General features: G+C 52.3%; 1 protein-coding gene across 1 annotated transcript in view; it reads right to left on the bottom strand.

The window, feature by feature from the left end:
- Positions 1-14,734, bottom strand: part of PPP2R2D (protein phosphatase 2 regulatory subunit Bdelta) — a 50,285-nt gene that overhangs the window by 5,642 nt on the left and 29,909 nt on the right. The window contains 7 exon segments of the mRNA XM_039252407.1: positions 862-953; positions 1,025-1,194; positions 2,998-3,162; positions 5,518-5,695; positions 8,837-8,949; positions 9,316-9,481; positions 13,801-13,898. Of these exon segments, the coding sequence (XP_039108338.1) occupies positions 862-953; positions 1,025-1,194; positions 2,998-3,162; positions 5,518-5,695; positions 8,837-8,949; positions 9,316-9,481; positions 13,801-13,898 (982 nt within the window).

The following is a 14,734-nucleotide window of genomic DNA, read 5'->3' as shown; positions in this document are numbered from 1 at the left end:
GGGAAGACTTCGCCGGCAGGGCCCTGGGCCCCGTGCCGTGGGCCAGTGCGATACCCCACGGTTCCCGCGCCCTTCTACTTGTAGCCCGCCTTCGTTCTGGCCGCGGCACAGCTTCCCTCCCCCCAAAGGGACTGTCCCCTTTCAGCACCGCAAATGCAGCGTGTTGTGTGACAGTGAAGACGTGAGCCTCGGCACCACAGACATCAAACGTCCTCTTAACAGAACGGGCGCCAAATTCATTCCTGAGGCACCAGGACGTCCACACTGCAAAGGCCACCAGGGCATGCCACCCGTGCACAGCCCCTGCGAACTGGCCCCAGGAAAGGCCAGTCTACCCGCTCACTGGCAAACCTCTGCCCCACCTCCTTTCACGCTCATCTCGGAATACAATCCACCATAAATTACCTTAAAAGCATTTAAAAAACAACCACACAAAACCGTGGCACGGCATGTGCTGTCTGCATCCAGGAAGGGCACGAGCGGGGGAGAGCTTGCTCCTGAGCCCCTCTGCCCCCACCTGTGGGGGGCGCCCGGGGGGCTCAGTCCGTTAAGTGGCTGACTCTTGCTTTCAGCTCAGGTCATAAACCCAGGGTTCACTGGACTGAGTCCCGAGTTGGGTTCCATGCTGAGAGTGCAGAGGCTGCTTGGGGTTCTCTCTCTCTCTCTCTCTCTCTCTCTCTCTCTCTGTCTCTGCCCCCTTCTCTTTCCAAACCAAACATTAAAAAAATAAAAAATAAAGTGTCGTTAACCTGTCAAACAGCCTTCAAAGCGCGGCCAGCGACCAACCCCGGCCAGCCCGTCGCCAGCCCCCTCCCTCCCCGAAGCCCCCCGCCCCCCGCGCGGGCCCGCCCAGGGCCTCACCTGTCTGAGCCGCCCCAGCAGCACTCGAACTTGTCGAAGATGCAGTCGTTCTCGTACAGAGAGCACAGCTTGCTGCGCAGGTACTCGTGCACCTTAACAAAACCACAGGGAGGTCAGACAGCGCCGCGCGCAGACCGGCACCGACCCTGCGCGGCGGCCTCACCTGGTGCGTCTCCACGGGCCGGCTCTCCATGTTGAGGTCCCACACCTTCACCGATAGGTAGTCTCGGGTCATCATGTACCGGCCGCTGTGGCTGAATTTCACGTCCGAGATGGAGGAGATGATTTCCGAGAAGAAGGACCTACTGCTGGGATCTTCAGGTTCTTCAAAAACTGGAAAACACAACACGTTCAGCTTCTGCTCAAAAGCCGGAGGACGAAGCACGCACCAGACCCCAGGCTCTCCTCGGGGGGCGCGGCCCGCACACCGCTCAGGCTCTGGACCTTTCTGGTCTGTGAGTTCTCTGGCTTTCGGAGACTTAGAGGAGACGGCCCCAAGGCCAGTCTCGGCCGGGGAACGGCGTGAGAACCCCTGCCCAGACCCTGAGGCAGCGCCCGTGGCTGAGGCCCTGGGCTGCGGCCTGGAAAGTCCCCCTAAGACATTCCGGGGTGGGCTGTGGTCTAGAACCCCTGTGCTAACCACAGGCTGCGACCACACAGACACCGGGCGCCCGAGCAGCCCCGTCCTGTCCATGTCACAGGAAGCCAGGCGGCACTGCCTGGGAACACCGAGTCCAGACTGTAACCTCCAGAGCCCCACCCACCAAACCCCGTCAGGAAAAGGGGTCAGTCCCTGCTGTCTGGGAGCCAAGCTCCACATAACAAAACCCAATTACTTTCAGAGAGATTCCAGATGCTTCCTTGGCAGATGCTCCTTTCTCCTACAGGATTTGGGCTTTTAGCAGAAACTCAACAGCCCCTACAGAGGCCGCAACCCCCTAGGGCCGCCACGCCCTCAGCTTAGGAAGCTTCAAGCAAGGATCTTTCTCTGCACTTCGTTTTGAACTGCTTTAGCCTTTTTTTTTTTTTTTTAATGTGGGAACCGGTATATTTCTTGGCTCTGCATATGAAGTTAATTTTAAGCACGCCAGCGGCAGTGCCAGGATTTACTCAAATAAGTTACTGACAAGAACTACTCCTGGCATCTTTGTTAAAATGGTCTCTAAGAATATCACGGTGAGGTCACCTGGCTGGCTCAGTCGGTACAGGGAGTGGCTCTAGATCTTGGGGTTCTGAGTTCAAGTCTCACTTTGGGTCTAGAGATCACTTAAAAAATAAACCAAAAAAAGAAAAAAAGACTATTAATCTTGAGAGAGACAGGTCAACGTCACACGCTAGCTCTTTGTTGCAGGACTCCTGTACAGAGAACAGAATTCTTGAAAATTTGCTTTAGCTTCAGAAAACCGAGAATAAGGCAGAGAGGTTCCTGGGAGCCGGTTGGCAAGTGCGCGTGACAGGAGGCGCCCAGTGTGGCCGCGCTCCCCCAGAGGAGACGAGAGTGTGTCCCAGGACATGGGAGTCGAGGCGTCCTCGAGGACTCAGGGGACACGCTGGAGAAGCTCGCTGTGCGGTCCGGTCCCCACCACGGCACGCAGGGCAGGTCACACACGCGCTTCTGCTTCTCTGTAAAGTTGGGCCTGTTCTTTACGGCCAAAAAATAAAAACAAAACTTTCCTCACCTAGAAAAAACTTCAAGGCCCTGTGGATGAAGGTGCTAGAGCATCCCCAGGGGGGAGGAGGGTTCCAGTGCAGCAAAGCTCACTGTGTGCAGAGCCCACCCCGACAGCCAGGGGCGCTCACGGGTGACACGCGCTCTGGCTGCCTCAGCCGAGGCCCTGACGCACAGAGGCGGAGGCAACAGATGGTTCTCGGCTGGACCCGGCCAGGGAGCCCTGGATGAAGCCCTGAGACTGTCGTGGGAGCAGCACCACGGGCCACCCCACAGGAAGTGCTCGGAGCGTGCCCTCAGCGACCCCCTGGCGCCAGCAACGGCCTCGCAAAGAGCCACCCCAGGAGCAGAAGCTGCTGCTGCGCGTGCGCGGGACTAAGGAGCACAGAGACACTGAGCGGAGGTGGTCTTGTGCCTGGAGAACAGAAGGGTTTAAACGAGGCGACCTGAACCCCCCAGGCACTTACACTTCGAGTGTCTGTCACACAGCGCTGAGGAGCGCATGTCGCACAGTCTGACGGTCCCTTTGCTGCTGCTTTAGACGAGCACGTTGCACTGGTGCGGGTGGAACTCGGCCGCAGTGATCACCTCCGTCAGCTCCTCCATGTTCACAGGCTTGATGTCCACAATGTCTGAGGTGCATGGTTAAGGCAGCGAGCACGGCGGCGTGGAGTCCGCCTCCCAGCAAACGGCGGGCGGGAAAACCCGGGGCGAGGGGAAGAGCACACAGGTCACGGCGGTGACCATACAGACTGCGTGCGCAGGAGCACGCCAGGAAGAGGACCCGTGTCCACACCCGGGCACCGCTCCGGCCACGGCGACGTGGCTCAGAGGCCTGGGCCCTTGTGCACACAAGGCTGCCTGCATCCCACTGCTGCGCTGACGTCCCAGGAGAAGCCGCTCACGGCAAGACCACAAGAGCTTCGTGGTGTGAGGAACACCCGCGCAAAAATCCCACACTTCCACCCACGTGCCCCGCACGCCACCTGCCAGGTTCTGAAAGACTCTCCTTTCCTAAGACTCTCCATCTGCCATCGAGAGCTCGTTCTTAGGAGTGAGGACAGGGTAGCTTGCCAAGTATGGAAATCACTGAACTGAAAATACAAGGAAACAGCAGACTCTGGCTATGGGCCGCGACAGAACGGGGGCCACATGAGCCTCCCACTGGAGGAAGCAAGCTGACAACTAGGTGACACCACACAGTAGGGCTTTTATGTAAGCAAGTACATAAAAGTGTAGGTGTTTCATAATCTAGGTCACAAGGAAGGGTACTTAAAACATGATCGTGAGACAAAATTTTATAAAGGCAATGAAAAACGTGAGTGCGCATACATATCGCTTTGGAATTAAGAGCTCTCCCAGATCGTGAAGCAAAAACACGAGCTTCAACAGGAGAAAAATAAGGGACGCCAAAAAAATTCACAGTAACAGACAGTAAAATAACAGAAGGTACTTTTAACTCAACTATAATCGAAGAAATTAAAAATGGGCTTATTTTGGTTTCACTAAAGTGAAGTTATTTTTCAGAAGATCCAATACCTGCTGAAAGCAGGCGCACTGAGGCAGCAGGTGCGCCTGGCTCAAGGCCTGCACGCTGGCGTGGGTGCTGGGGCTCGAGGCGCACCCAGAGCGCGGCACGGAGCCGCACCATCCACGGCCCCAAACCCTGCAGTCACACACCAGGAAGCTCAGCGACAAGGAAAGATGGTCAGAACGCAGTGGAAAAAGTGAGGCTGATGGCAGAGGCCGACTGCTGTGCACGCAGCTCCACACTCACAGGCTCTTGGGTTTTAGGGAACCCCACGTGGCCCCCGAGGAGTGCAGGGTTAGAGGGAGAGAGAACGGGATGGCCTGAGTGGCCCAGTGTTAATTAAAGTCGTGGAGCGGATCTCAGGCCCCCTGACACTCCTGAGTGCTTGAACTTCATTACCACACAGAGGATGAGCCCAGCGGTTCTCACACACATGTCCTTGCACAGACAGAAAGAGGCTGGAAAGGTGTGCACAACTACCTACGATGGTCGTCTGGAGCACAGGATGAAGGGGGAAGACCTTCCTCTGTGTTAGTTACATTTTGTTCCAAACAGTCACGTACTCACAGGAGAAAGAAGGATTTAAAACAGAGCAATTTAAGGAGAATAAAGAGAAAGCAGGGGCCATGGGCATGAACCTCCTAAACCAGCAGGTTTCACAAGGTCACGGGAAGAAGACACAGAAGACCTGGTGGCCACAGCGGCCCCTTCGCAGCTAGGCCACACGCTCTTCGTAAACTAAGTCATCACGGTAAGTAAATGATCGAATCAAGTAAAAGGACAACGGATAATAAGTGTGAAATGCTGGAATGTGAAAGGCACACGCACTTGCTTCCGGGGACTGTCCTGAGTGAAAGAGGCACACGCAGCCAGGAGAGCCCACGGACGCCCACCCTGCTCTGGCCAGCCTGACGTCACTCCACAACGTGGGGAACCCTGACTGGGGCCCCCTGATGGGCACACAAGACAGAACTCTCATTTCCGGAGAAATCGGGAACTTGCCTCGCCAGTAACACGCAGACCTTCCCCTTAGTAACTGCACATTCTTTTGAATCCTCCTTAATCAGAAGACCAAATTCGTACGTGGCCACTCCCTGGGTTGGGTGAGTGACCTTCACTCTAACCACGGCCGGTGTTGCCCAGTCTGCTTCCTGGTCCCTGATTTGGGGGGAGGGCGGGGAAGAACCGAACCCCCAGCACACGCTATTTAAAGCCGCCTCCCACTAACTCGGGGGGTAGCAGACCTGGTCGTTCTTGTGACATAGAGAACCTTCCCCAAAGGTAGAAAGTAGCTTCCGTTTTTGGGACCCTCTAAATCCCAGGGAACCCCAGCTCGGGCTACCGTGCAGCAAGCACTCAGGAGGGGACTGAGGAGTGGGAGGAGGCACATGGAGCGCCAGGTGTGGGAAGAACAAACGCGTGAGAAACGCCGAGCCCGCCACCCGATGAAGGATACTGAAGCTCCTATCTGTGATCTCTAAATGCCATAGATTAATTCTCAGGTCATCTGCAGAAAGATACGTTTCATGATCACTATTTACTGAAATGGAATTTATATGGTATGTATGAGCATTCGCAAAAATTCGTCGTGGACTTGCTTCCACCATAAGATCCATGGGCTTTAATATTGGAACCTAAAAATGGAAGGAAAGAAGAATTCAAAACAAAGATCACTGCAGCATAAAATCACAATTAAAAAACAATAGAAAACAAAAAGGAACAAATCCAAGTTCACAGTGAGCTATCGGTTTTGAACAGACAATAATATCCCAATTAAGCAATTAGCAGAGCTGTGAAAACGGGCTACAAGCGGGGCCTGTCCCTTCCTGCGGCCGTCATCAGGGCTGGTTATGTCTGTCCAAGGGCAGACTGAACTGGCCCCTAGAACAGCGCCCCCAGGCACGAACGCCTCCCGCTGAGGCTTCTCTTCCCTGTGCGTCACCACAGCCACCAGGGCTGTAAAGTGTCCATGGGAGACTTTGTCAAGAACCCCCATTCTTTTCTCTCTCTTTGCAGCTATTGCCTTTGAAAGGGACAGTCAGGCGCCATGCCTCTTTCACTACGCAGGTGGTGTGCTCCGTGCACACGCCCCACGCCTAGGAGGGGCACAGAGACGGAGAGCGCACGGGGGGCCCTGGGGAGCTATGGGTGCCATGCTGGATGGGCTGCTGGCCAGGCGGGCCTTGTGGCCCGGGAGCCCTGGGAGCCGTCCGCTTACATGGTAGAGGCAGTTTTTGGTGCACGGATTATGCTTCAACAAGAAATTTTTTACAAAGGGGCACAAAACCCCCATCTCTGTGCTGGGCGCTGTGGCCAGGGGACAGGACATCTCTGCTGGTGTGGAGACAGTGGAGTCAGCCAGGCAAAGGGCAAGGGGCGAGGGGCGAGGCCAGCCCAAACACACAGATGCCCACGTGAGAGGCAAGGGTGCCATTGTGGGTCATCGTGTCCACACGTGAGAAAAAGTAAAAAGTCCCAATGTCACTGACATTTAATGGGAAAGAAGGCAGAAGCTTTAAAATCAAAATAAAAAAAAAATGAACAGTAACTCTGCTGTTCTTCTAGTTAAAGGCCATAGGGAGCACCTCGAAGGGCTGGCCCAGATCTCAGTTCGTCCTCTCTGACCCTGAAGTCTGCAGAACTGAGCCCGGGGAAACACGCATCCACACCGCCTGCTGCACCTGTGGGCGGACGGGTGCCGACCACGCACTGGCTTCTCCGTGTGGGACACAGGTTGTGTGGCCACAGTCCTCAACCGATCTCTCAGGTGATCACAACACGTGGCAACTCTAATGCCAGGCCAGAAAGCTGCCTCCTCCTCATCAAATCCTTTTTTTGGTGCTAAAATAATTTAAGAGGGGACAAAATTTAAAAAGAGCAATATTTGGGGTGCTGCGGTGGCTCAGTTGGTTAAGCATCTGACTTCAGCTCAGGTCACGATCTCAGAGTTCATGAGTTTGAGTCCTGCGTCGGGCTCTGTGCTGACAGCTCAGAGCCTGGAGCTGCTTCGGATTCTGTGTCTACCCCTTTCTGCCCCTCCCCCACTCATGCTCTGTCTCTATCAAAAATGAATAAACTTAAAAGAAAAAAAGCAAAATTTGACTCTTGTTCAGCTAAGTTTGGACAAATAATCCATTTTTAGCTTTTGGAGAGGCAATAAAGAAATCAAACGAGGGCCTAAACTCACAAAGGCCAGTCTATTTATAGCCTGGGATCTTTTAAACCCCATGTGATTAATAAAAGCAGTTTCTGACGAAATTACACTGTGGCCACCAATTAGACCAATTTTATTTAGGCTGAACGTATAAAAGAGCCTGTGAATAAAACTGACACTGGGCCAAACAGGACAGCGGTTGTTACCGCAGAGGCAGAGGCGAGGGAGCGTGGTGTGCTGAAGGGGCCTGCTCGGGAGGAAGGGGGCTCAGGCGCGGGGAGGGCGGGCGTGCCCGGCGGGGGGCAGAGCAGGACGCCGGGACCTTCTCCTTTCTACCACACGTAAAGGAGTTTCACGTGTTGGCAGCTGTGACACGAGCGCTACTGTCACCCAGAGCGGTTTCTCACCGCCGCACGCCGCAGGGATGTGACAGGGGTAGCCCGGGGTGCAGACATCACCAGTGTTTGCATCAAAACATCTTGTTCAGATTAGTTTTATAAACTCGACCTGAATACATTACATTGCTTCTCAGAGACCCCCCCCCCCCCCCCCCCCCCCCCCCCCCCGCGACAGGATCCAAGGGCCCGTGACGGTGCCGAGCCGTCCCGCTCTTCTCCTTGGCGGGGCCGTGGCCATGTGCCAGGTGACTGCCGTCCCGGCATGCCGGGTGCCCCGCCTCGCTGCAGCGGGGTGCGGTGCAATGAAAGGCCTCGCAGTCTGGGCTCCTGGCCCATAGCGCCTTACTCCTAACCCAGAATGTGTCCGCTAACTAGGTCTTTACTTGATACACAATATTCAACAAAGTTTTTAAACCTCGTTAATAAAGAAACCAGCCGGCCAACAATTTTCACAAGCACCGGGCCGCGGTTTCAGGGCTTGCCTCGCACCGATGCCGGCGTCCCCGCACCCCACCTCCTTTCCTACCTCCCGGCTCACTTTCCACACCCACCGGGAGTGCACCACTGAGCCCATTACAAGATACTGAGACCTTACTCAATTAGTTGTACTCAATGTCACAGCTGTTAAAAGGTTAAAAAAAAAAAAAATCTAGGTATCAGAAGTGATGGTCATTTCATATGGGACGGGGCCCAGGGACAGCAAAAAGGAAGGGGAGAATTTTGTAAATTTAACAATCAGGAAAAGCAGTGATGCTCTGGAGACCTGAGAACAGGCCCCAGCTAACTCGGGGCACTCCATGAGAGCCTCGGCGGAGCGTCTGCAGTCCGCGCGGCTCCATCCAGGGCAACGTTCCAAATCCCACTGGACGTCACCACAACCAACGCGCTACTCAGAACCTTTGCAGTGAAAGGGAGTCGGAATACTCAGATCTGTTGTGGACTTGAAGATCTGAGTCTTTTCTGTGGACTTAGATCTGAGTCTTTTCTTTGGCATCACCATGTTTTCTAAAGATGCCGTGTGACTTCCCGCTTCTGTGAGATACGAGGAAGCGCGACCTGGACACATACAAACAGTGGTGACTGTGATCGCAGACAGCCTCCCTGAGCTGGAGAAAGCAGACCCCGCAGTGGCCCTACTCAGCGGTCTTCTCTACACAGACTTACGCACTGTCCCCGATTAACTAGGAAGGGAATGGAGTAGTGTGAGGAAACGGAGCGTGTACCCTCAGTGCTGTAATTCGAAACGGGTCCCGAAGCCGTCCATCTTCATCTTTCAAGTTATAACCTTCTGCTCTTTTGTCCCGCTCGCTTATTTTCCATAATTTAATAGTTTTATCTGCAAATAAAAACCTTAGTCTCCGTATTAAAAGAAAAACCATAGCATGTGCCACTGTTAGTTGAGTATTACATCAGAAAGCTGTGTGGTTCTCTGTGGATTTATAGGCTTATGAGCCACTGAACCGTAGTTTCTGGTTATGGAGAAACCTGGACCTTCTGTCCGCACATAAGAAAAGACGTGGGTGCGTGTGTGCACTCACCTCTGTGCTCTCAGCCCGCCACCTGCTGCCTGGCTAATCATTTACCCTCCCCAAAGTTTAAAGCAGAAACACTTTCTAGAGTTGGTTAAAGTAAAAAGGAACCTATACCCAGAAAATTAAAAATAAATGCTACATCAAATAACCACTTAAGAAAAAGCTCTTACCATTTGTAGAGAGGAGAAAATGAGCAGCATTCTGTTGTGGTAACCACCTAATTTTATTTATTTTTTCCTCAATTTCTAGACTTTTCAAATAGTCAAACTCTGGTTCATGACTTTGAAAGGTACTGTAAACATTATATTCTCCCCTAGAGTGAGGGCGGCTTTTATTCTGCAAGGAAACAGGAGGCTGTTTTAATGAACAAAGCACAGTGCAAAGAAAAACTCAGTACTGAGTATAAAACGACCAGACACATTTTTAAAAAGTTAAACAAAATCTCAGGTCAGAACTTCTCAAACAGATGACACTCCAAATTAATGTACTGGGAAGAACGAGTGACAGACTTCTGCCTGCATCCCAGGCACGCTCCCCAGAGCAGGTCTGCAGAACAGGCCTGTGTGTGCGTGTGAGCCAGGGTTCTGGAAACACGAGCGGGCCCCGTCGCGCGTGCGCTTCTGGAGACAGGCTGAGCGCTCACGGCCGGAGGGGGGAGAGCGCGCCCACCGGGCCCTGGGGCGCCTGGCCCAGCCGCACACGCGCCCACCGGGAGGAGGCCCGCGGAATGGAGCTTATGCAGTGACCACCAGCAGGGAGCGCTGGTTATGTGGATTTTTATCGTACGTCAAACAATTCCACATGTTGCAGTAAAAGTGGAAACACACGCTCGGGAAGATACAGACCGTCCTCAAAATCTTAACCAACTCCAGGAAGGCAGAGGGAGAGGAGGGTAAGATTCGGAGATAAAGCTGAAAGCCAACACGGGGAGGACACACGGCAGCCTCATGTACCTGCCGAGGGCTTGATTTTCTTTTAGGGAAGAGTAAAACCTGGGTGGCGGGTTCATAATATATTTATATTAATATCTGAAATCTTCTGTAGGTCTCAAATGACATTTTCTATAAAGTAATAAGAATATTACATAATTAATATAATTGTTTTAATTTTTTTTTAACTTTTAAATTTTAATTCCTGCCACATGATCAGCATCTGAAGTCTTACTAACACTTTTCAGGACGTGTGTCCGAGAAACTGAATGAAACAGAGGAACCTTTACGTCCAGACTCTTTCTGTTCCTGAGTTACGGTCCCGCGGGACGAGGAACCAGCCCCAGAGCTCCCTGGATCCCTCCGCTGCCGCGCGCACCCGGAAGCCGCCCGCGGGCCCCGGGACGAGGACATGGCCTCCACGCGTGTGCTGTGCGAGGCCGGCTACTGCTGCATAGCCCGCCTTCAGGCCTCTACCCTCCACCAGAAGGCAGAATTTGCCAGCAAATGCTTCCAGCTTGCCAATGAAATGGAACTATCTAAAATGAAAAATCTGCTGAGTCATGAGTCCCAGGGCCCAGGACGGTGACCCACCTGGAGAAACTGCAAACCTGAACAGACCGACGAGGCGCCCGCATGGATGCGCTGCCCTCCTTCACGGGCCACCGAGTGCGAGGGCCGGATGGATGCTCCTGACCCACGGCCCGTCTTCCCGCTGTAACTGCCCGAGCTGCACCCCCCCACCCCCCAAACCCCTGCCCGCAGGCTGAGACCCCGCGGCGGCCCCCGAGGGCCTCCGGGCAGTGAGCGATCTCGGCGCCCTGTCCAGGGAGAGGCAAGAACAGAGACGGTGAGAGCAAGGCCACCAGCCCGAGCTGCAGGGACGGTGACCCCAGGCAGGACAAGAAGGTGGCTGCAAGCACATCTTGTCGTCAGACGTGCTGAGTCGGCTGCAAGGCTGCGCTCTGAGGACGAGGGCGGCACAGCCACGTCCCTAAACCCTGCTCCCCGGAGATGGACACACCAGGCTTCCCGAAACAGGGCTCTGCCGCTGAGAGGGAACAAAGCCAGCAAGGTCGACACTGCTGGCCACGCCCCCCCGCTCAGGTCTCACGCGCACCCCTGCACTTCCCGAGGGCCCCCTAGCACCCTGATTCCTCAACCTGACACCCACGCCCCCTCCCCAGAGAGCTAGGGCCCTGCTGTGTCCTCACACCCGCCCCAGGCTCTGCAGAAAGGGCCGCGCCCTCTGACTGCACTGGGAGCCCCACGCCCTCAGTGCGGGGCGTGTATGCAACCACGACAGGATTTCAAAGGCAGGTGGAAGAGGAAGGCTCTTGTCTTGTTAACCAAAATGCCGGGAAAAGGATGGGGAAAAACAGCTGCCCAGGAGTTTGGAAGTCACAGCTGGTTGGGTTTATCAAATTTGAACATCTTAGACTACGTGTTGCTGTACAAATCTGTTGCTTCACTTTATTAATAATGATTTAATCCATCTTAACTAAACTCTTTATACTATAGGTTCTCAAAATTGTTATCGACATATTTTGTAACAAGACACTTGAATTTTACCACAATCTATCTCACATCTAAAGTGAGGTAGTTTTTAAATTTCAATGATATGCACAAAAATGAGACAAGTTTTCTATAAGGATATCATTAAAATGGCAAACTTTAGGCACTGAAAGTGAATTCTTAAATTTAGGACAGCTGTGGCTCAGCCATCTGTTAAAAATAATCCTTCTGCTAAAAGTCATAAACACCACTAACCACTTTTACTTCTGCTGAAAAGGTCAGATACACAGTTCTATTTAAGGAGCACCACGTAATAATCTACCTCTGGGAAAAGAATGCAGAACTATGAATTTGTCAAATCATCTATGAAGATTTTCAAAGACTAATGACAATATATATTATTCACAAGAGTTCTCACCATTTCAAATCAGAAAAAATAAGATCAAAACAATTTTAAGGGGCACCTGGGTGGCTCAGTTGGTTAAGCGTCCAACTTCGGCTCAGGTCATGATCTGGCTGTGTGTGGGCTTGGGCCCCACATCAGGCTCTGTGCTGACCACACAGAGCCTGTTGGGATCTTCCTCTCTCTCCCTCTCTCTCTCAAAATAAATAAAATAAAAACATTACAGTTTTTTTTTTAATTAGGGCACCTGGGTGGTTCAGTTGGGTAAGCATCCTACTTTGGCTCAGGGCATGATCTCAAGGTTCGTGAGTTCGAGCCCCACGTTGGGCTCTGTGTGGAAAGCTTGGAGCCTGGAGTGGATTCTGTGTCTCCCTCTCTCTGCCCCTCCCATGCTCATAATTTGTCTGTCTCAAAAATAAACATTAAAAAACAATTTTTAGGGGCACCTGGGTGGCTCAGTTGGTTGAGCATCTTGACTTCAGCTCAGGTCATGATCTCATGGTTTGTGAGTTTGAGCCCCGTGTTGGGCTCTGTGCTGACAGCTCAAAGCCTGGAGCCTGGATTCTGTGTGTGTGTGTGTCTCTCTCTCACAAATAAACAAACGTTAAAAAAAAATTAAAAGTTTGTTTTTAAATCTATATAGACATATGAAAATGAGAGCTGCAACATGTATATTTCAATGAGATGCTGGCACCCATGCATCTCCCCTCACTCACCAAAGCAATCCTCCACTCCGAACGGGGTGCCTGGGGCCCCCCTCCCACAGACGCTCCTACGCCCCCTCTCTCTGGTGGCAGGGCCGGCATTCGCTGCCGCACAGATCTACTGCAGGGGCACCAAGGCCCACTAGCTGCCACACCAAAGTCCTGCCACAAAAATGTAGAGACTAGAATCTACAGATGAGGAAGTACCTGCTCACTGACCTGCCTGGACACAGACAAGGGCCTGTGTGTGACTCTGTCAGGAAAGAAGACAGATGGCTTTCCACAAACCCAAGCCTGGCTTGCCCGTGGTTCTCTCAGGAATATGTCCACGACAGATGAGCAGGGCACCAGGCCACCTTGCTTCCTTCATCAGGACCCCTCCTGAACTCTGATGAGGAGCCCCAGAAATAAAAGGGGGCAGCAAGGCTTGGTTCTATGTCTCATTTTATGCATAACTGAAAAAGATGGGCTTCGGTGCCCTTCCCCCCCAAAAGGGGGAGTGACCTAAAACTGCAGTGCTTGTGATTACAATTCACTGTGGGGTCCTCCAGGCCCCACTGAGGTCTCCTTCCTCCCAGCACTGACAGTGGGGCCCTCAGGGGGATGGACGACATACTCTGCTCCCCTCTGACCGAGGAGGGAGACAGAATTCGCGGCCCCCCACACAGAATCCTCCCCGCAGCTAGTGCCACGGGAGCTGTTGGGAGCAGACAGGACGGCTGGGAGCTGCCACCTTCACTGGCTTGTGGACTGATTTTCACTGATAGTCACTTGAATTAATTACAGGATGAAAGCAAATGAATGCGGAGCCCCACCACCCGATCCTCCATCTGGTCCTCACGACAGCCTGTGGACAGAGCAAGGGCTCTCCTCCCATGAAGATGAGGGCACAGGGGCCTTAACTGGAGCTCACAGAGTGGACGTCAGGGAGCTGAAGTACAGATCTCACTCGGCCCTGAGATAAGAAGATTCTATACGGTTAATGGGACGTATCCGAATCTAAGTGAAATCAGAGACTGAGAAAGCGCCACGCTTCTTTCCTTCCTTCCGAGTGACACCAGAAACGCTGCATTTCATTTGGCTTGTGGACTGTCAACCACTGACCTCTTGTTCCCGCTGAAAAATAACGACTCTGCCGCCCTTGTCTCCCGTCGCAAGAAGATCTCCAGAGTAATTAAATTCAACAGTTGAGATGATGTCAGCTGTCAATAAAACACAGAAGCAATTTATCAGATTATGATTTTGAAAGGAGACATAATTATAAAAATCTATTTTAAAAGGTTCAAATGAAAAATCAACATATATAAAACTTCCTCCCTATTGGATAAAGCAAACTTTTCATGGGAAACCTGTAATTACCAAGCAGCCAATTCTGGTTCCAGTGCCCAGAGCCCAAGGGCGCACATGGGCTCATGGGGTTTGCTCAATGGACTGAGCGCCTGGTCCCTGGGGCACCTGGATTTACCTGGACTGTGTTGTCCTGATACAAGGATACAGTGTAAAAATTTAGACAAATAATTTTGAGAAGAAAAACAGAAAAGAACTGGTCATGGAAGACTGGTACTAATTTTCTAATGCACTCCTAATATTAACTTTTAAAATAAATCTGATTCTTGCATGATATTAACAGAATATTTTTAATATTCTTTGCATTAACTTCTGCTGCCTTCTGTACACAATAACCTTACAAACAGCACAAACTCTATTTCACTGACTGGATATGGTCACTACCATCGGTAACGACGATAATGACTTCATCATTACCTCCAATGAGACACTGCTCACTGGCTGCGGGATTTCTGACACTATCCACACAAGGATCTTGGCCGTCGGCTCACTACGGGTAAAGGCCACAGGGCTCAAAGAACAAAGCCAAGTGCTAGAAAAGTCCTTCGGTACCTAAGGCTAAGGCCTAGAAAGAATAGATCTGAATTCACGAGACAGACTCCTGGATCGAGAAAAATAGAAAACCTGGTTTTCTCCAGCTCAGGGGTGTGGAGTGCAGGCTGAATTAGGACCGAGGCGGGCTCGGCCCCGC

Source organism: Hyaena hyaena, unplaced genomic scaffold (assembly GCF_003009895.1).
Source record: "Hyaena hyaena isolate Hyena2069 unplaced genomic scaffold, ASM300989v1 scaffold_409, whole genome shotgun sequence".
In the NCBI taxonomy this organism is placed as follows: Eukaryota; Metazoa; Chordata; class Mammalia; order Carnivora; family Hyaenidae; genus Hyaena; species Hyaena hyaena.
The sequence above is the reverse complement of the archived record's forward strand: the minus strand, read 5'-3'. Positions and strand labels throughout refer to the sequence as shown.